Here is a 21,516-nt window from a genome sequence, read left to right as displayed (position 1 = left end):
TACCTTCCCGACGTGCTGCCTGTGAATGCCAGCGAGGGGTGTTCATCTCCGTTGAGCCTTCTCGGTTGTTGTCATGCTGCCACTACAAACGGCAATATTTTTTTTTATTGGGATTTCATGTGGCAGCAGTTGTATTGAGCCCTCTTCACTCGGATGCCCCTAAATAAACCCCAGTGCACCCAAAGTCCCATAAACTAATAAATAGAGATCACCTGTGTGTAAAATTTTGGGACCCCAAATTTTATAAATGGCCGTCCACCTAAACTGAGAGGCCAGGCAAGGAGAGCATTGATCAGAGAGGCAGCCAGGAGGCCCATGATGACTCTGGGTGAGCTGCAGGGTTCCACAGCTCAGGTGGGAGAACTTGTGAAAGCTGTTATTCATGCTCCTCACAAATCGGACCTTTACGGATGAGTGGAAAAAAGAATCCGTTGTTGAAAGAAACCCACAAGAAGCAAAGTTCGAAGCTTGCTTCCAGTCCTGTAGGGGGTACATCAGACACGTGGAAGAAAGAACTCTGATCAGATGAGATCAACATTTAAAGTTTAAATTTTAAACTTTCAGCCTACAGGCAAAATGCCTCCGGCAGCAACATAAACGAAAAAAACAAAACAAAAAAGCAAAGAAACACTGCGCATCAACCTGAATCCCGGGACATACAGGGACAGGGACGCTGGTTACGTTTGAAGGATGGAGGGAATTACAGGACAGGTGTACAGGTAAGATGTCGCTAAAAAGCCAGAGGTTCATCGGTCAGCAGGCAGGACGACATGCAGCCAGAGGAGCAGTGGAAAGGATTGGATGAAAGCATATTCACGTGTCAGAACAGCCAGTCAAAGTGACACAGATACTCTCCATCCGATATGACTGAGTTTGAGCTATTTTGCAAAGACTGAGCCACAATTTTAGTCGGTAGCTGTAAAAAACTGGCATAGATGTACCCTAAAAGGTCTCAAGCTGTGACTGTCATGAAAAGTGGGGAGTGAATACACTGCAAAAAGGGAACTAAAAGTAAGCAAAAAATTCTTGAAATTAGTGTATTTGTCCTTGATTTGAGCAGGCAAGTTTAGATGATCTGCCAGTGGAATATGATTATTTGCACTTAATAGGAACAACTCATCTCCATCCTCTTATTTCAAGCGCAGTATATCTAATTATCTTATTTTAGGGGTAAAAATACTCATTCCCTTGGCAGATAATCTTATTTACCTGCTCAAATCAAGGACAAATACAGTCATTTCAGGAAAATTTTACTCCCTTTTCATTCCCTTTTCACAGTGTTCAAATGCACAGCACACTTCAAATTTTAACCTGTGAAAGCTCGGCTACACAAATAGATGCTTCTCTGAACTCCCAGTTTTGCTTTACTTTGTGTTGGTCTGTTAAATAAAAATCCAAACACATACCTTGAAGTTTGTGGTTGTATCGAGAAATAGACAAACGTGTGATTACTTTTGCAAGGCACTGCACGCACAACCCGCACATGTAGCCTGCTGTGCAAGATGACGGGAATTACTGCAAAAATCAGGCACATCCACAGATGTTTGCTTTCAGTTTTTTTTTTTTTTTTACTTTTATTACTAAAATTGTTCAACAAGTAACAAATGACAGGAAAATCAACAGTTTTCTACATTCTCAAACACAGCCGTTCCCTTCAAACAGGCTTGTCTACTCAAATAGAGTGAAAGACAGAAAACTTTTTGGTAACTCAACAAAACAATATGGACAAATGAAGCAAGAGGTAAAGAAGGTTCAAATATACCAAGGAGAACATCTCTCAGTAGAAATTATTGCTAAAAAAAAAAAAAAAAAAAAAAAACACCCAACATGCTAACAAATGGAAACAAAAGTAACAAGAACGTTTTAGTGCAAAACCTGGAATATCTGCCGACCTGATGTCACCGAGGGTTTAAAACTACAGGTGATTAATATTTGATTGACTCACTGGCATGTTCGATGTTTATATTTTTTACATGTTTTATTTTTACTGATTAAACTGTTCAGTTGCTGCATTTTGCTGGTGAAATGCACCAAAATCGGCTTTCTGAGATTAGACCAGACCTATTATTTGACTTATTTTATGCCACCTATGAGTGAGTTAGAGTTCCCTCAAGGCAACCTATAAATATCCATCATGTTTACATGCCAGCAATCAGTCATCGAGACCAAGAGAAGCTCACACTTGTACTATGACATATTTTGACTGTTTTTTTTTAGCCCCAGAATGCTCCCTGGGCGCCACGCGGACAGTGGCAGCCCACTGTTCCCTGAAGAATGGGTCAAATGTAGAAGATGAATTTCATTGGAATGTTTCAATGACAAAAAAAGATAATAATAATAATTTAAAAAAATCTGCAACTAAACACGCAACTGTAGCATCTGTGTAGCTCCTCTTGACCTGTTTAACAACGAGTTTGAATGTAATGAGGTAGCCATAAAAATAAAAAAATAAATCATTCATTCATCTCTGGAAAGATGTCACCATTTATGTAAGGACTACTACTGGATTTTTAAGCCTTGTCAGTCCGGTCCAAGTTCCTTTATCTGGGTTCTTTTCCTCCAGCAAAAGTCTAGTGAAATTATTATTCTGTAAATATATCACCAGATTTTCTTCTGTCTCCTGTCTCCTTTTTGTCGTTGCCGTCTGACTCTTGTGTTAGTATTCCTATGTTTGAGCTATCTCCTCGTCTCCGTATCTCAGCTGCCAGAGGTGTGACTTTAATGAATAGATTTGATGAATTAATCTGATTGGAGGAAGAAAGACACCAAAACTGCTGATTGGCCACAAGCGCAGAGAGCTGCGCCCTCAGGAAAATCTTTAAGTGACCAATTAGAGGCCAGCAGGAAGTCACATGGAAGCCAGAAGGTTAAAAGCATACGTACACACTGGCCTGTCCCTCACTGTCGGAACATTCAAATTAAGCCTACACAAAAAATGATAACCCCAAATAAACCCAGAATTATACGGGAATGCTGAAAAATCAAAAGTCAGACACATTTTATGAGAGAACCAAAGTGCTAATTACTTTTTATTAGTTTACTGTGTCTATAGTTTGTTCCTGCAATTTTGATCAGGGGCAAGACACCCGAGCACCTACAAGGCGCCACTAGAAAGGACTCTTCTTAAAAGCCATCTACAATCTTTTTTTGACCAAACACAATGAATTCTTAAACCCTGAATTGGAGTAAAACAAACGGTGAGGACAGACCAAAACAAAAGAACGATTTGAGATAAACGTGAATGGAGCTGCACAATAGATTGAACCTCAGTCATTGTCACAATATCATCGGACAGCACTTTTTGGTTGGGTGTCGCCTCTCACTGCACTGATGTTAAGAATGCTGACAGTACATTGTGGCAGTAAGATGAACGCTTATTGTTACAGCCTTACTGCTGACTTACACTTACACATAAACCATAAACATGCAAAACATCTTCTCTTGTGACGGTTTAAAGAGACGACTGATGAAGACGAGGGACTGTGCTGGACGGAGCAGACTTCATCTCGGTTATTTGTCGCTCATTAGCAACTGTGGGACCGCCATGTTCTTTGCTACATGAAGATTCATGCATGCATGGAAAGTCAACAAATTAAACAATTACAACAAAACATTTTGCTCAGTTCATCAACATTGATTTTTTTTTTTTTCTAGAGGTGTTCACGTTTGCTGCTGCAGCAGTGTTATTACTTTCAGTCCTCGAGGGCCATGTGTTAGATGTGAAAGCTGATTCAAGTGGTTTAATTACTTTTTTATCCGGCTCTGCAGGGGCTTGATAATGACTCATTTATTTAAATCAAGGGAACACTTGGATCTAAAACATACAGGACACGACCGGAACTGGACAGCACTGCCCTATACGTTTCCAGGCAAATGTTCAGTTTTGATTATTCAAATAGATTTATTATTTAATCTGGGCTCGATAAAAGACAACATAAACATTTGGAGAAGCAACTTTTCATTCCTGCACGACTGCACTGTAGTTAGAGGTATTTTGTTTAAGTTATTTAGTTTGTTTTTTCAGTTTTTGGAAATGTCAAATTGGTTTCTTCAGGTGAGCTGTGCAGTTAGGGTAACATACAGAGAATCTATAAATCATAAAAAAAAGGCAATCAACAACTTTAAAGCAGGATTTTATTTGCAAAGAAACTTAATTTAGATCCCAATCGTGAGTTTGAGAGTTTATCAAAGCCTTAAGCTAAAGAGTAAATTTGTGAAAACGGTTCCTGGCATCATCATTTAAAAGGTCCAATCCGACTGGAGGGAATTCTGCTTGAAAATAATACAGACCTTCTATTGCTAGCTGTCCAGGTGATGCTTCAGGCTCCAGTTAAAAAAACAAAAAACAAACATCAACTCTCAAATGATAATCTCTGAAAAACTGAGAGAAAACACTGGTTTACTGCTTAGATCACCTGCTTATGTGTGAAAACCGGCACTGAATGTGATGAACGCTACTCCAGCTTCAAAGTTTGTAACTAATCTGCTTTTTTTTTTTTAACTGCTGTTTTGTCCACTATGCTTCCTCTGCATGAACAACACCTACAAGCATGAGGTTCTCATACCACGGGCTCAATATTTAGCCAAAACATGAGCTCCGACACAATGTGCGTAAGATACAGCCTAAAAACACAAACTATCTTAAACAGATTAATTCATAAAAAAAAGGAAAGTGCTTCATTGTTTTAAATAACAGAAATTACATTTTTGTATTGACTCTATATGCATATGAAAATGTTCTAAAATTCTACTTTTTTTGGCCAACATTTGTGCTTCGATCAGTAGAAAAATCCTCCTAGAAAATCCAGCCACGTTTCCACACGGAGCAAAGCAGGCTCCAAACTGAGATGTGGTTGCTTGTTGGATTTCTCAAGAGATGAAAAACCTATTTTGCCTTATGTCACGCATGCATTTTTATACTACTTGAGCTATATTTAGAAAGGAACTGAACAGTCCGGGTGTGTGTTTTCTGCACGCTGTTAGCAGTCATCGTCCTCAAAGTGCGTTTTCTGCAGAACCTTTATGTGACGCTCGTAGATCTTGAGGGCGGGTCCGAGTTTGATCGACAGGCCGGTCAAGACGTCGTTGCGTTGCATGAGGAGGAGAGACTTTCCATCGATTTCCTGTGGAGAGAGAGCAAAGCAGTGAGTGGAGGTCCATGAAGTTTGCAGCAGCTGAGCAGATGCAGTCTAGGGCGCCCACTAGTGGCAGAGAGAGAAGAGAACAGCCTCACCTGGGTCCTGAAGGCAGCTGCCTGCTCAGGGAAACCCGCCTCTGTGAAATAACTGACCACATCCGACACGGTCCAGTCCACTGGGCTCACTCCGGTGCCGTCAACCTTCATTTGCCTTGGGCAGAAAAAAAAACAAAAAAAAAAAAACACGTCGGACTTTTATAAAACTCACAGGGCACACCGAAGGTCTGGGGTACAGTAACAGGGGATTTCAAAAGTGCACACAGCTCTGCAAAAAATGCTGTTAATTGTGAAATAAGGAGACAATAATAAATCATCTTTCCAAGGCTAATGTGGTTTATATTCAACTGAAAAATACTACATCTGTTGGCGGGGCAGGTGTGAAAAATGTCCAATAACCCGCTAGCATTAATTAAACTAACAATTTTAGATTAAGCAACTTTAGATTTATTTTCAGCACTTAGTCTTCCTGATTTTACACCTGCCATTAGTTTTAGTAAATCCGATGAACCATGAGTAAAGTCTACTGTTCCTAGGAGGAATTTCCTGACATTTGCTCATTTGCATATTTCAGCTAAAGTCATGGAAGTTTCAAAGGGAAAAAAAAGGGTATGAGTCAGTAGAAGGTTTCAAAACACAACCAAACTTAAACAACTGTGCATCGGTAGGGGCAGAGCACCCCCACAGCGAAGCAAGGTGACGGCAGCATCGTGCTGTGGGGTTAACTTCTCAGAACTGAGCTTTGGCTAAGGTAGATAGAATTGAGCTTCGACCCAAAACCATTGAATGAAGAGGAACGTTATTTTCCAGAACCACTGTAAGTCCAAACACACATCCAGTTCAACAGAAGTGTTTTTTTTCAGAAGAAGATTACTCGGTTTTTAGTTTTTCTAGACGGCCTAGTCGGCATCCCGGACTAAATCTGACAGAAAATCTGTGCATTCAGGTGAAAGAAGGCTGCGGACAAGAGACACCATCCATCTGTGACTGGATGTTTTCCCGTCTTTGCTGTACTCACCCTCCACTGCTGTCGTTAATACCTCGTTCTTCAGGGAGGCTGGAGTCCCTCGGGGAGGCGGTGGGTGTGAGCATGCAGGACGAAGCGCCAACCTCTGTTTTGTACTCTAAGTCTACCGGGGGAAATATCAGGCCAGGCGTTATTCACAGCACCGACGTGCACAAGCTCACCCAGGTACCGGGGTAATCGGGAGGGAAACTTACCGCGCAAGCTGCGGGCGGCGAGGTGTGTCTCATCCTGCTGTGCGTAGCTCTGTGTGGGGAGAAAACAAGGTCAAACAAAATCCAAGGAGAAAGGGAGCATCGGCCTCCGTCTGAACCCAAGGACAAGAGGAGGTGGCAGCATAACGACAAATCTGCAGCGGCACATTAAGCCCATCTGCTGGGGGAGTGTGAGTGATGATGTGCTCGGGATGAAGAGCGGCGACGGGGGAGACCAGTCTGACAAGGCTGATGAGTCGACCCCCCCCTTAAACAGCCATAAACTCATTTAATTCAACAGGATCTTTCTGCTTGGCTTAGAAAAAAACGATAAAACAACCTTCTAGGAGATAAAAATGCAATAACACTTGCCAAGGAGAATTTTTTTTACCTTTGTTCCAACTCACTGGAATCTTCTTTCTAGACCTAAACTCTTCTTGACTCCTTAAAACTGGCAACTCAACGCCTAGGGCAGGGGTCTGCAAGCTGTGGCTCTTTGGTCATTTCCACAGTGGCTCTTAATAACTTTGGCAACGAATTATATTTTTATTATGGCATTTAAATGTAATAATGATAATAAATGCCGGGTTTTTTTTGTCTTGGAATAATTGCGTTTAATTTTCACAACAGAATGATGCTAAAAGTGGCGGTAATATTTAATTTTAAAGTCAAGATTTTTTCATTATGTTCCAAACTATTTTTTTTTTTTACATCATTATCCAGAAATATCAACATCCCGTCCATCCTCTTTTTTTTAAACCTCAAAATAGACATAAAAGGGCCTTTCTTTAACGATGACAACACATTTCCTACAGTAGATCTTTATCAAAAATTATAACTTGTCTTTTTTCAAAAGGCCAGGCAACATTTGCGGCTCTGAACAAGTTTAATTCAAGTGCACTGTGGGCAAAAATGGCTCTTTAGAGTGTAAAGGGTGCAGGCCCCTGGCCTAGGGTATCACCTATAAAAACGCTTCTGTTTTAAAATGCTAGAATAAAGGAAAATGCCAAACTAATGAAGGAAAGCATGAACTCTCTTGTGGCATATGTATGTAGACCTATAGTGCCATTATCAAGTATTTAAACTGGAGCTCAATTGTGAAAAGGAAACAATACGTTGTTTTCAGTTTCCTGCTAAGTGATCCATGCCACTGAAATCAGCGCCTGTTACCCTGAAACCTCTAAATAAAATGCAGCGCCGCCAAAAGTCACCTATTTGATAAATAAGAGTAAAGCTGCGCGTAATTCAACCTCTGCGTAAATCCAGCTGCTCTGCGAAGGCCTCAGAGTTTTCCTGGAGAAGATTAGCACCATGAAGACCAAGAAACACATCAGACAGGTCAGGAAGAAAGTTGAAGAGAAGGTTAAAGCAGGGTCGGGTGATAAAACATCTCTCAGGGCTCTGTTCGATCCATCATGGGAAAACGGAAAGATTATAGCACAGATGCAAACCTACAAACACATGGACGTAAACTGATAGGATAGGCAACACGACAGGACAGGGAGCATTACTCAGAGAAGCACCCAACCAAACTTGTTAGAAGCTGAAAAACACTTAAAGACATAATAATACGTTTGAATGGTCCAGTCAAAGTTTAACCCAATATCAATCTGAGATTTGTTGCAAGAGGTAAACCAATCGGTTGACTGATGTGCTGTACAAAGTCCTTTTTTGCTCATTCCTGTTTGATTCTTGGCCAAAGTTTTATCCCCTGCAGAGGGTCTAAACATAGCAGCCAGGTTTACTAAATCATAAGGTGCCCTTGTTTAACCGGCAGATCCCATGAACTCAGCCTGCAAGCCAGCAAAAACACACCACCCCAAACCTGAACTATTGCAATGTGTTGCGACAGACCTAATAATTTGAATATTAAATTGCATTACGTCGATTAAAATCACATGCTAAGCTACCTGGTTTGCATAAAGAAATCCACCAGCGATAAAAGTGAACAGGATGCACTCACCAAATGATCCGAGGCAAAAGCTCCGTCCTCCAAGGACACGCCGTTACACTCAGACCAGGAGGCTCCGTCGGTAGGGGGTGAATGGGACTCCGGGGGACCCTCAAGCCCAGACATCTCTGGGGCGCAAGCGGCTAAAGCAAGACGGAAAGAGATGAAAAAGGGACGGGTATGGATTCAAAGTACAAATACAAAGAAATGACCTTTAAAGCAATACATTTTACTACATAAAACAAAACTTAGAAGAACACTATTAAGAAAAAACATTTAATATATATGAAGGGCCGTACAAGCCATAATTTATTCTGCCACCTTGACAAACATAGTCTTACACGCATTTCCCTCTCATACACATATAGTTTACTTCTCACACATGCTCTCCTCTCAAACACACACATTCACCTTTTACACATATTCTTCACACACACACACACACACACACATACATAAATACACACATATATACACACACATATATATGTATGTATGTGTATATATATATATATATATATATATGCATATGAAATCTGGAAATGTATTAATAATACCTCATTGGCTTATTCAGTTCATGTTTTATCTGTATTTCTGTCAGAATCAATAATTGCCCTAGAATTCAAGGAATAGAGAAGTAGTCAATACACAACAGTCTTTGTATGGATGTCTGCAGATTTTGCTTTGCTTTTAAGAAGCAGAACTGAAAACAGAGATGACTTTTTGCCTCCAAGAGTCTTGATAGGACACCAAGGACGACCTCCTTACAATATTCCAGAGGAGCAAATATTCTATTTACTGTGTACTGGAATGAACGGACAAATTTGCACATTTCTTAATTTACTTTTGATCCAGGCTGTGAGAAAAAGAGGCTTTTGGCAAGACAAGAAATGTGTTTAAAAACACTCTAAATGAGTTTTGAACTACACATGAACTTTATAAAATTATTTATGGATTCTAATACATTGCCTGAATCCACACTACATAAAACCAAAATGATCAGAGGCAAACACAGTGAGGGAGGTGAATAAGTGAGTGTGAATCAAATTCAGGGAATTATTTAAGTGTTTTAGCTTCAGAGAGAGAAAGAAAAAAAACTACAAAACTATATTTACTTTATATTTGTATCCTGCTCTGTATTCCAGGGTCAGGTCACCGGCAGCTTTGCACATGTGTGATGGTGTGGGTCTGTTTCTGTATCTAAAAACCCACGTCTGACCACTGGCTGGCGAGCTGCCATCGCTGGGTTTGTGGGACACTGGGACAAGAGTGAAAAATGCAGGGTAGTCCCGCACAAATCGGGACCTTTTGGTAACCCTAAGTGGAGGTGGTCTTTCTGCTGTGACTGCAGGCGGGGTTTACAGGATGAAGACCGCCCTTGGTACACGGCGAGGGGCTTGCGGCAGCATTCGTGACAAGGGGGTCTCTACAGACTGAAAGTGGGAGTTCCCACCCTAGTAAGCATACTTGGCATTCACCGCTGCCTCAAGACAGTAACTACAGAATGATATAGGGCGTTCACGTAAATTCACCAAAGTTGCCAATAACACAGAAATAAAAACTGTTGAAACTGTCGTTTTCTTTTGCTAAATCCCATATGACAGAAAAAAAAAGTTTGTTTAAAATTTCCAGCACCTAAAGAGCAACGGAAATATTTTCAAGATGCTCTAAATACGTAGCTGCGACTGGTCAGTTGATTTTATAGTCACTATACAGGCTTTTGTTTTTGGGATTGGCACATTTTTATTTTACAAATTTTTATGTCTTAAGCACAAAAGAGCACCTTTTATTTCAGGTGTATTTTGTGTCAGATTTTTTCCTTGGTGTTCCTTTTGGCCGCTGGGATGTTCTGTTTTTTAAGGTCCAGTTTTGACCAGGAAAGAGCTTTAATGTGACAATATTGTAATTTGTGAAAAGCTTCTATGTGCAGGTGTGGTGGAAAAAATGGCTAAAATAAAACATTTTAAATTCATTTTTTTTTGCAATCAATTTTTCAAACAAAAAAAACATTAATATGAGATATACCAATGCAACTTTAGGCACTATTTGGCTAAAAACATATGTTATTCAAGGTTATTTGAACATATCGCGATATATATTGTGTATCGTGATATAGCCCAAAGATATCGTGATATTAGATTTTCTTCATATTGCCCACCCCTAGCTAGAGGGGTCTGAAAAGTCGCCAAATATACCGACAAAATCGCTAAGTTGGCAACGGTACACTTGATGAACATGACCCTGTAATCTCAGCCAATCAGAGTTCCCTAAATCATCCAACTTCAGTTTCCACTATACCTTCTCTCTCACACATACATGTGTCATACACATTCATTCATTGCTTGCTATTTTAATCCTATGAAATGTGAAATATATGTATGCCTCAGAAGAATATATGTTTATGAGTGACGTGTTTATGTGTGTGAGGGTGGCAGGATAAAGCGTGGCTTGCACAGCCCCTCATACATTGAAGAAAGCGTCTTTACCTCTCGAACTTTTTCACATTTTGACCCATCACATGAAATACAATGTATTTTATTTGATAGACCAACACCAATAGTCCTTCAAACTTCACAATCAAAGGACGCTTTTGTAAAAATTAATCGGAGAAGCAGCCAAGAAGCCTGTGGCAACTCTGGAGGAGCTGTAGAGATCCCCAGCTTAGAGGGGAGAGTCTGTTTGTGAGATAACAAGCGCCATTAGAAGTCCTGTTTGGAGTTTACAAATACAAGAAGGGGCAGCAAAAACCTTGAGACTGGAGCAGAGCTTCAGCGACCCTAAACATACAACCAGAGCTATGATGGGATGGTTTAGATCAAAGACCATCTGCTAGTTAAACGGTCTAGTCAAAGTCTAGACCTAAAGCCACTGAGAAATCGTGGCAAGGCTCAGACCTCCTCCTTTCAGTATGACTGGGCTTAAACTGCTTTACAAAGATAAAAATAAGTTCTGTGTCTCGATGTACAACACTGGTAGAGAAATACTCTCAAAGACTTATAGTTGCAGCAAGGTGTTCTTCTACCAAGTGTCTACTCGGGGGTCTGAATATAAGCGCATAACCCTTTCTATATTCCCCAGTTAAACACTATTTATGTTGGTCAACCAGCTCAAACCCGAACAAAACACATTGAAGTAAGTTTGAGACTGTAATGCGTCAAAATTTGAAAACTTTGGAGGGGGTGTGAATACTTTTGTAAGGAACTGAACTCATTTGAGAAACGCAACAGGAATCCAACCTGGAGGTAGCTGAACATGTCTGGGTAGACGCACCTTTTCCATCCTGCCTCTGCTGCTGGGGGCTCTCCTCCTCCGGCCCTGTCTGAAAACCCGCATCTTCTCCGTTTTCCTCAGGAGGTCCAGCTTCGGTCGTCATGGCTACCGGGGAAAGTCCTGCGCCCTCATCGCAACTCCTGCGATCATCTTCCTCATCCTCATCCTCTTTCTCCTCCTCCTCCTCCTCCTCTCCTCCCGGTTCCTCCGCTTCCTCTCCGGCGGTTTCCATGGGCTCGCTCTCCGGGCGGCCTGGAGGCGGGGACTGCAGAGACGAGTTGGAAAAAAAAATGTCCTCTTTACAAAAATCACAAGGGCAGTGGAGGGGAAATGCTTGGAAAGAGACACATTTCAGAAATAACGAGCGTCCAGCTGTAGTCTAGTCAAGTTTGCGCCTACGGGGAGAGGAAAGGGGGGGGGGGGGGGGCGCTATCTGGGACCACAGGGAGGTTTAAATGAGGGTAGGAGGAAAAATCAACAATAAACTCGATGCTCAGTCCTTGAACGCGCGGCAGCGGCTCAAGTTGTCCACAGAACGCGCGGCGCGCTCCGCTCCGCGTCAGCTTCCCACAAAGGGAAACCCAGAGGGATGGACTGCTGCTGGACACACCATCTGTGGTGGACCGGGGAGGGTGGAGCAGCTCTCAGCAGGCAGCGGCGCTCTTCATGCTGCTCATACACCCCTCAACCCCCCCAAACACCGGCCGAAGTTAGCATCTGATTAGATAAAAGGCCATTTAACGCATTTAACGACCCTGAACCAGGGGCGTAGCAAGGGTGGGCCTGGCTGGGCCTAAGCCCACCCACTTTGTATCAGGGCTCACCCAATGAAGTGGCTTTCATTTGATTTTTTTTTTTAGGGGTGTCACTTAAAGCCATCATAAAAATCATCATAAAAACAAAACAAAAAAATAAGCAGAATAAAATTTTATTTATGCTCGTCCCAAACACGAAAGCAGAAAGCTTCATGTTCTAATTCTCAGTAAACCAACAGAAATCCGCCTAAGAGCCGCGGGACTGTAATAAGTCGAATGGAAGGAGATGCTGGAAACACCATGAAGCTGTTCAGCATGAGAAGGTGAAGGTGGTGCTGGATATTGTCATGATGTGTGCCAGACGGCACCTTTCCTATTAGGCGGCACAGAGAAACAGAAGAGCTCCGGATTTTTTTGGGGGTGTGCATGCTGTGGGGCTTCTGCGTTACCTTGTGCTTGAATTCAATTGCTCATACTCAATTTAGTCACACTGTAATGTCAGGGCGTACTTTTAAGGAGCATTTGTAGGGTCCTGTAACAATGGGAGTTTAAGCGGAGACCCCTCATTCCTCATCCTCCGTCTTTAAAAAGAGTGCTTTAGAGTCTGTATTTATTCATTTTCCCCACGGTGTTTATCCCTCGCGCACAGTGCAGAACTGAAAAGAAGAATTGTTTCCACTCCCCTCACCACCTCAACCGGGTATCATTGAACATAAATTATCCTGGGACCGGAAAATCAGTTCCCAAATAGCCTATTTTTTCCTATAGCCATCTAGGCTGTGTAGAAAGGTGAGACGCGGTGAAGCGCAGAGCCTAAAAGGGCTGCAGCTATACTTATAGAATTTGGGGATACGACATAAAAGTGCTATTTCCAACAGTGTTATTTCCAGTAGGCTTAACACTATTGCTGGCGGGTTAAAGGCGAAGCAGGAGTACATGCCTCACTGGCTTGGAGCACAAACACAAAACACAGAGAACAACTTGGAACTCGGCCTTCGGCGTGCGTACTTACGCACTCAGAGGCGCCCTGTGAAATACACGAGAAATAATATCTAGTCAGGGTGGAGGTTGAGATTACAAACCTGTGGCTGTGAAAGGTAACGACAAAGGTTATGAAATGTTACAATCTACAAGAGGCGGAGCAGATCAGAGGAAAACTCTGATTGCTTTAGAGGAAAACAGGATCATTTGTAAAGACAACCGTATTTTCCCCCTTTTTAACTGTTAAGCGGAATATTGTGTTTATTAAAGGAAAAGAAAAACAGCAGAAGTTTTCCACTCATTACAAAAACGGTTTTGTGTGTTGGGCGTCTGGACGGCAGCCGTTACTTAGTGACGTTGCGTTCAGAAACGGAAATAATGACTTTGACAGGCTGCCGCAGTTTAAATGATCCAGAAGCTGCTCCGCCATGTTTGTGACCCTAAATCATCTTACAGGTGATGGGTTTTTGATTGTTTTTTATCCGCTGTCAAGTCAAGGATGTTCACGTGAACAGAGAAGGTCTTTTCTCCTTCCCCTCAGCCTCTATCTTCTCCATAGCGAACTTACAAATGTGCAACTTACAAATAAACGTATGTTCAACTAAAATCATTTGGTCCACCCATTTTTATTAGGCCCGGTCGAAATGCAACTACCCTTAAATACTTAAAATGTTCACACTTGTATTGCCTCATTCTTCAGCTACTCAATACTATTGTGTGAGGCCCAGTTTGTGATTTGTAAAAAGGAAGACTGTCCAACACTGGGTCCATCTTACAAAGCTACGGCAGTTTCACTGGTCAAACCTAAAAGAAATGATTCGACATTCATGTCGGGCTATAGAAAAAGCATCCTTGAACTTAGACTTAGACTTAGACTTTCTTTATTGTCATTTTGTAGCACAGAGTGCATACAGAACGAAATACATGATATTTTATTGTCACCATTCCCATAGTAAAACATGGTGGTAGCATCACGCTGCGTGGATGCTACAGGTAAGTTGGTCATGTTTGATGGGAATATGCAAGTAGCTAAATTCAAGGCAATACAAGTTTGCTTAACCTTTATTTAGTTAAACTAAACAAAAATCTGCATTTCGAGGCTTTTCATCTCATATCCAACCAGGGCTTTAAATGGAAGCAAAATGGTTGTGCGCCCTCCTTAACATTTTATTATCAGTGTTGGATTCAGATTGACAATAAAATATCATGTATTTCCTCTGCTCTTGGTGTGCCATCTTGGCTTTGCATCATATAACTACACCGAGTGACGCGATACACATTACCCCTCACGCCTGGTCTATACTCAGCGTTCAGGTTCTCATGGCTTCTTCCCTCGTACCCTCGTACGCACTGTTAACAGGGGATATCCTCTCACAGGTGACGTTTGCTCATTCAAAGTATTTTAGATTTCTAATCAGTGCAGATCTACCACAGAGCGCCACAGGAAGTCCTTCCTACCTGTGGTCACCAGACTCCACAACACCTCCGTTAAGGTTTGACACCTCTTATGTTTGGGATCGGTGATTCTGTTTTTTCTTCTTCTGTGCAATAATCAATATATGTACAATAACTCGAATTACCACCACCTCTACTTTGTCCATGCAATCAAAGGAATTCACCACTGTTCTCTTTAATTCTTCTGTGCTTATTGTTTGGTTACGTTTATTTTGTTTGATTATTATTTCTATACATTACAATCTACATTTGTAACCTTTGGGTATTTCGATAAAGTATTCTGGTTCTGATTCTGATGATGGCTCCAAGTTGTCAAATGCAGCGGAACATCCCTTTAGTCGGGCACCCAATCGTACGCCGACTTCAGCGTCGCGCACTCCGCACCTTTTGTGCAGAAAACCGAACAACACGCACACGATCGCGCCACATGCGGCGCAAAAAATAAACTAAAAAAATAAATAAATCAACTAATCGTAGTGACACTTAACTGAAAACCAAATAAGTGACCCTGACAGTGGAGAACATCCAGTTACAGACAGGTTTAATTAAAGAACAATGTAATTATCTTTCCAGCCGAGCCCAGCGCGCCTCGGTGCCACATGCGTGCGGTTTAAACACCGATCATTAATCTATGGGTGAGCCCGCGGAGGCTGCGCTGCTCGGCTCGCTTTGTGGCGACGGGCGGGACAGACGTGTTAGAAATAATAAGTTGCCCACACACCTTTTTCACTGCGCGCTTGTCCTGCAGTGCGCTTCTCGCAAGTCTGTCAGCGGACGCATTCCTCGGCTCGGGCTCCTCCAGCTCCACCCCCCGCAGAGGAAGAGTGATGTTCCCGCAGCGCGTCCTGCGCAGCCTGCCCCTCTCCACCTCTCTCTCCATCACCACTTTGACTTTGCCTCGGGTCAGTTTCTCCTCCGACAGCCGCTCCTGGCTGCTCAGGTAGCCCAGGATCTCCTTCAAGCCCAGCGGCCTCACGTGGCCTCGGGACGCGGCCGCAGAGACCCCTCCTCGGTGGGTTTTCTCGGACAGCGCCGCCAGTTTGTCGCGCAGCTCGGAGTTGGCGTGGCGGTGCGCTGTTTTGGTGCTCCCTCCCGAGTGTCGAAGTTTGGGCTGGCTAGACTCGGTCTGCCGCCGTGTCTGGGCTTGGCTGTCGCTCTCGGGGTGAGTTTGCCTCCAGGTGTCAGCTCCGGACACACCAAGCTTCTTTCCTCCGCCAGGTGGAACATCCTCACTCGGGGCTCCGGCTCCTGCTCCGAGGCTGGCGGCTCCGGGCGGCGGGCAGTTCCCCGCTCCCTGCTGCCCTAATCCCTTGTCTCTCGGTGCACTTGCTTTCTCCTCTTCGCAGCCGCTCCCGACAGCGCAGCTCGTTGTTGCGCCACAGCCGAGGCGCCCGTTTCCGCTACCCGGGCTGGAGGCAGGCTGGAGCTTTTTGTTTCGGCTGCTGGCTGATGTTTCGGCGTGGGGGTCCGGCTCCTCCTCGCCTTCCTCCGGGTCGGTGAAGCTGTGCGCGCTGTCGCCGTTGTTGTTCGGATGATCGGGTTTGGTCCGCTCCCTCGGCGCATCCGCGCCGCCGCCGAACTCGCTCCTTTTTCTGCTTTTCCTCTGCACCTTGGCCGCGTTCCGGTACGATATGGATCCCTTGTAGCTAACTTTGAGCACCGTCTGCTCCTGGATGAGTTTTTCCAGCTCCGTCCTGGTTCGGTCTGGGTCCGAGCCGTGTCGCCTCCGGACCATTCGACAAATCCTTTCCAGATCCGGACGGGCTTTCCTCGAACGGAGAGAGTCGATAGTTTCCAGGATCCACTCCCGGTACTTGTTGGGCTCGGACATCTTCTCTCCTTTGTGGGTGCGGATGGGACTCGGCCCGAGAGTGCGTCTTCTTGTTTCACCGGTGACGCTATGTCAGAGCCGTGAAGCCAAAGTGCGGCGGTACCCCCCACCCCCCTCTCTGGCTGAAGAACTGAGGACGGAAGACTATGGCAAGCCGTTGGTGTGAATATTCTATATTAAGTTTGATGTTCATTTCTCACTAGAGCAATAATTTATAAAAAGCTTGTAGTCAGAGCGACCCATCTTGTAGCTGCTGTAGGTTTAGGCTGCTGGAGGACATTAAGACCACCTTCCCTCACTCTGCAACATTCTCCTACTACTCTCCAATTTTGTTTTAATTGTTATTTCAGTTTGTAACTTTACATTCTCTCTCTATATTTTTCTCTTCACAATAGCTGCATCTGGCCTAGCATCTTCTGAGCTATTGCTGTCAACAACTTGACGGTCCGGTACATTTGGCCATGTCTTTTCTTTTTTCTTTTTTTTTTAGCCATGGTTCTCTCCAAGACATCGCTATTGGCTGAACTTTTTCTACAACTAACTATATGTGCTTAATTTCATCCTCTAAACTTGGAAAACGCCTCAGAGCTTATCTGCTTAGCTGTGTTTCTTTCCTAGAACCCACTAAGAAAGCTAGTAAAATGTCATTACCCTTTTACTTTTCTGTCATATAGAAAGTATTCCTGGATCAGAGTTTTTGTGCTCTGTGTCTCTGGTTTGTCTTCTCTAACCTCCAGTCAGTTGTAGCAGATGGCCGTTCACACTGTGCCTAGGTATTGTGTTATTCTTATTTATTTTCTTATACAACTTGCATTTGTTTTGTTTATTGCACATTATATATTCTACATTTACCTATGTCAACTGCATGTTTGTATGTGTGTAGCATCTTATCACCAAAGCAAATTCTTTGTACATGTAAAATACAACCTGCCAATAAAGCTGATTGTGAATGACTTGATGCAATCTGTTGGGTTTCCTAAGATATAAATCGTTTTACCAAATCTTTCTATATGATTTGATACAACTGACTTTGTAAAGTGCCATGAGATGACATGTGTTGAGTATTAGTGCTATATAAATAAACTCAACTGTATCAAATAGTTGTAGTCTTAAAAAAGCATACTAAGTAGTATCACTTTTTATGGCACTTTTGTCCAACTGATGGGGGTAAAAGTCTTACTAATAGGCTTTTTGGCATACTAAGTAACAGCCATGCCATGCTAGTTTAAATAGTGGATTTTTTTTGCTTTCACGGGTTCATACAAGTATTTTTACTTCCCTATTTGCTCCAGAGGGACAGTTCACAATAGTTAACATTGTAATTAACAAAATGTGCATGCACCGGTTTCCATTGGCTGTCCCCCAGCCCCATTACATAGGCTACATATCCTTAAAGAACAAGTTAAGCGACTAAATAAGCTTCAAAGAACATAACAGTCTCAGTGCAAAATATATATATCATACAATATTTAGTGCAGGAAAACTAGGTAACAAAACATCATATACAGAATAAATATATTATATATTATCATGTGCAATATGCGATGTTGCGTCAAACGCTTGGGTGTTCTTTCACAAGGTCCTCATAATAGCTTACTGCAATTTAGGCTCATTCCTCCTAACTGAATCAGGTAGGGCGACTTGTTAACACCTTCTCAGCTCCGCCCACAAATGTTCAGTGAAACAGATAAGGGCGTCGTTACCAAACTCCAAAATCAGTGAGTTTGTTGCATGCTTTGGGTCACTCATTTGGAAAACCCATTTCAGCCCAACCCAGTTAACTGACTGATGTCCAAAGATGCTTTGATATTTTAACAGATATTTTTCCTCAAAATGCCACCTGCTTTGTGAAGTGCACTCGCCTCTCCTGCAGCAAAAAACACTTTCACAAAATGATGGTGCCATGATCCACATCCTTTACTGCTGGAATGGTATTCCTGTAACCTTATTTTTCTCAAAAGTGTTGAGGTCTTTTCCCCTGAGTGTTTATGTAAACTGTTATCTGGCTTTTTCTGTTGGTTTTGGAGAAATGCCTTCTTCCTGTCTATGGCCATCCAGCCAATGTCAGCACAAGACTTGTGCCCCTGTGGATGATACCACTCTCTTACCAGCTTCAAGCAGCCTCTTCACAAGGTGTTTTGCTTTTGTTTTGAAGTTGACACATTTCACACTAAAGCACGTTTATCTCTGGGACAAAGAACCCGTCTCCTTCCTGAACTGAATGCTTGCTGGGCATTCCCACGGCATTCATACTTGGCACTTAAATGCCCATTCAGACATTTGAGAATTGTACTCATTTAAGTAAACAGTTCTCTACCTTATATGTCATCTGATTTTGTTGCTTGAAACAATCTCTTTGAGGTGCTGCCTGAAAGGGGACAACCCCCCCCCCCTCTATAATTCTGACTCAAAATTATTGACATTTATTCATTCTTTTGCACTCTTTTGCACATTATCATTATCACTATATTTTAGATCTGTATAAATATATATATATCTATATAGATATAGATATAGATATATAGATATATATGTGTTGTTTGTATATCTGGAGCGTGTAATGAAAATAATTTTTTTTCTGATTCTGATTAAAGTCGGATTTTCTGTGAAATCCAAAATAAATTTAAAAACCTAAATGTTGTTAGTGTTATATATTTAACTAGCAGCATGCTTTTGATTTAGTTTTTTTTAAGTCAGGGACTAATTCAGCAATATTATGAATAAGTGTAGGGAAATGTCTAACTGTTTGCTGTTGCAAACTGGTAGAGGATGATGATGTGAAATATTTACATAAACGGCTTGCCATAGCCCGGCTGGTGCGCCAGCGTTCGTTGGCCACATTGAGCGCTTTAAGGTGGACTGAAGATGGCGCCTCTGTCCAACAAAACAGATGCAAACAGCTTTTTAAGGCGGAACTCTCTCGCCCCGTGCCCGTGTTCTCTTTGTTGGCGGTTTCCAGCGTACTGATTCATCACAGCACAAAGAAACACAGACGCTCTCGGCATGTTACAGACCATGAGGTGTTTCGACGAATCCGACCGAGCGGCTGTGGATGAGTGGCTGATTACAAAAAGTCAAAAACAGGGCTCCCGGTTCATTTGCTCCTTCAATGTTTCTTAAGAGAAATGAAAGCATTCAGTTTCCATGATGTAGACAAGTGATTTCAAATTGCACAACACAGTTAGGTTAACTGTTAAAAGTGGCACCCATGTGGATTCTAACCACTTTTTACCCAGAGTTGTCCCACATCATGGAACTTCTGAACAATGCAATCGGAGGCCTATTTTTCACCACGTTGTCTCAACACATGGGCCCCATGTATCAGTGTTTGCTGGACTAATGTTTGCTTTTAAATTGATTGCGATTTCAGCATGGACTTTGAATATTTCAATGATTATTTCCATAACTCGTGAAAATTCTAAATTAGAAATAACCGATACGCAATGGTCTCCATAAACCACCAAAATACAAAGAAAAATATACTTGAAGTGGGTTTTAACTACATGGGTACAATGTGGCGTGTTTAAAGTTAAAGTATGTTGGAAAGGATGAAACAGGAACATGTAGGTCACGAACTGACAAAGAGGCTTGACTGACTCAGAGCTAACTTTGTCTGTTATGAGATATGACACCATCACATCGACGGAGCTCCTGTAACAGGAAATGGGTAAATGGTATTTTAAGTCTCCAATGACTGTTACCTGGAGACTTAAAATACCATTTACACATAAACCATGGATAGAACAGAAACGGTTACTTTAAATCATTGGTTGTTAAAGCGGCTACAAATGACCCTTCGGAGGGTACAAACGGAGAAAGGGTCCCTGCACATTTTTCAGGTAAAAATCCAGCTCAACTTTCTGGGTTTTCTTTCTTGTTTTTATTGCAAAAAAATAAAAATAAAACTGTAAAGTTCACTTTAAATTTATTGCAGATATTACTTCAACTTGTGATACATAGGAGCTCTGTCTAGGTTTTACCCTACCTTTCGTCCAATGACTGCTCGAGACAGGCACCAGCCGACCCCCCCCCCCCCCCCCGCACAGATAAGTGGTTATAGACAATGGGTGGAAGGCTATTAAAACCACAATGATCCTTTAGATATGAAATGTGCCAAAGCAGAAACCATAAAGAAGGTGGAAGCAAAAAAGAAAGTGTATGAGGAAGGAGAGGGAAGAAGAGATGGTAGGAAGGAAGGAGAGATATAAGGAAGGTAGGAGGAAGGAAAGAAATGCGGGGCACAAAAAAGGACACCAGAAAGAAATGTGGAGGACATTGAGGTAGGACACAGGAGAGGAAAGAAGAAAGCAAGGAAGGGAAGTAGAACAAATATATGGGGACAGATGGAAGGAACAAAGGACACAAGCTCAGGGCACAAGGAAGAAGAGACGCAAAGAGGGAAGGACACCGGGGAGGGAGGAAGGATGGTCATAAGAAAGGACATAGTTACGAAAGACAGGAAAGAAGGATGAATCTGGAGGAGGGAAGAAGGACCTTGGTGCCTCCCTTCGGTGGTTTTCCATGGTTCTCCCACTGGAAGGAGACCCCGGGGAAGACCCAGAACTTGCTGGAGGGACTATATATCCTCTCAGGCCCAGGAACGCCTTGGGATCCCCCACAATGAGCTGGACTCCCATCTGGTATGGAACGTCCTGCTGCCGATGGTTCCACGTAGTACCCCCCAAAAAAGCCAGGGGGAAACGGTCGAGTCCACAAAGGCACAAAATGGCAAGGGAGCGAAATCGCCGACACCTTTACGAGAAGACGTTTTACACATCTCACAATCAGTTCCTTTGTCCACGAACTTGATCTTGTTCAAACAAGTAAGACACCGTTCAGTAAAGACACACGAGTTCAGGGG

At 42.6% G+C, this 21,516-nt stretch overlaps 1 protein-coding gene across 2 annotated transcripts; it reads right to left on the bottom strand.

Moving 5' to 3' along the window:
• Nucleotides 1-4,117: 4,117 nt before the first annotated feature.
• On the bottom strand, nucleotides 4,118-17,337 carry samd1b (sterile alpha motif domain containing 1b). Of its 2 annotated transcripts, none has more exons than XM_036137301.1 (7): nucleotides 15,546-17,337; nucleotides 11,634-11,898; nucleotides 8,376-8,506; nucleotides 6,416-6,464; nucleotides 6,213-6,318; nucleotides 5,234-5,348; nucleotides 4,118-5,123 (listed from the first exon to the last, which is right to left on the bottom strand). In XM_036137301.1, exons 1-7 carry the CDS (start codon nucleotides 16,653-16,655, stop codon nucleotides 4,980-4,982), a joined length of 1,920 nt encoding a protein of 639 aa, XP_035993194.1. In that variant the 5' UTR covers nucleotides 16,656-17,337; the 3' UTR covers nucleotides 4,118-4,979. The 2 variants fall into 2 exon arrangements, with proteins under 2 accessions (XP_035993194.1, XP_012722363.2); XM_012866909.3 differs by having other exon boundaries at nucleotides 6,213-6,324; nucleotides 15,546-17,330.
• Between the last annotated feature and the right edge of the window lie 4,179 nt (nucleotides 17,338-21,516).

The sequence above is a fragment of the Fundulus heteroclitus genome, chromosome 5 (genome assembly GCF_011125445.2).
Source record: "Fundulus heteroclitus isolate FHET01 chromosome 5, MU-UCD_Fhet_4.1, whole genome shotgun sequence".
Taxonomy (NCBI): domain Eukaryota; kingdom Metazoa; phylum Chordata; class Actinopteri; order Cyprinodontiformes; family Fundulidae; genus Fundulus; species Fundulus heteroclitus.
The sequence above is the reverse complement of the archived record's forward strand: the minus strand, read 5'-3'. Positions and strand labels throughout refer to the sequence as shown.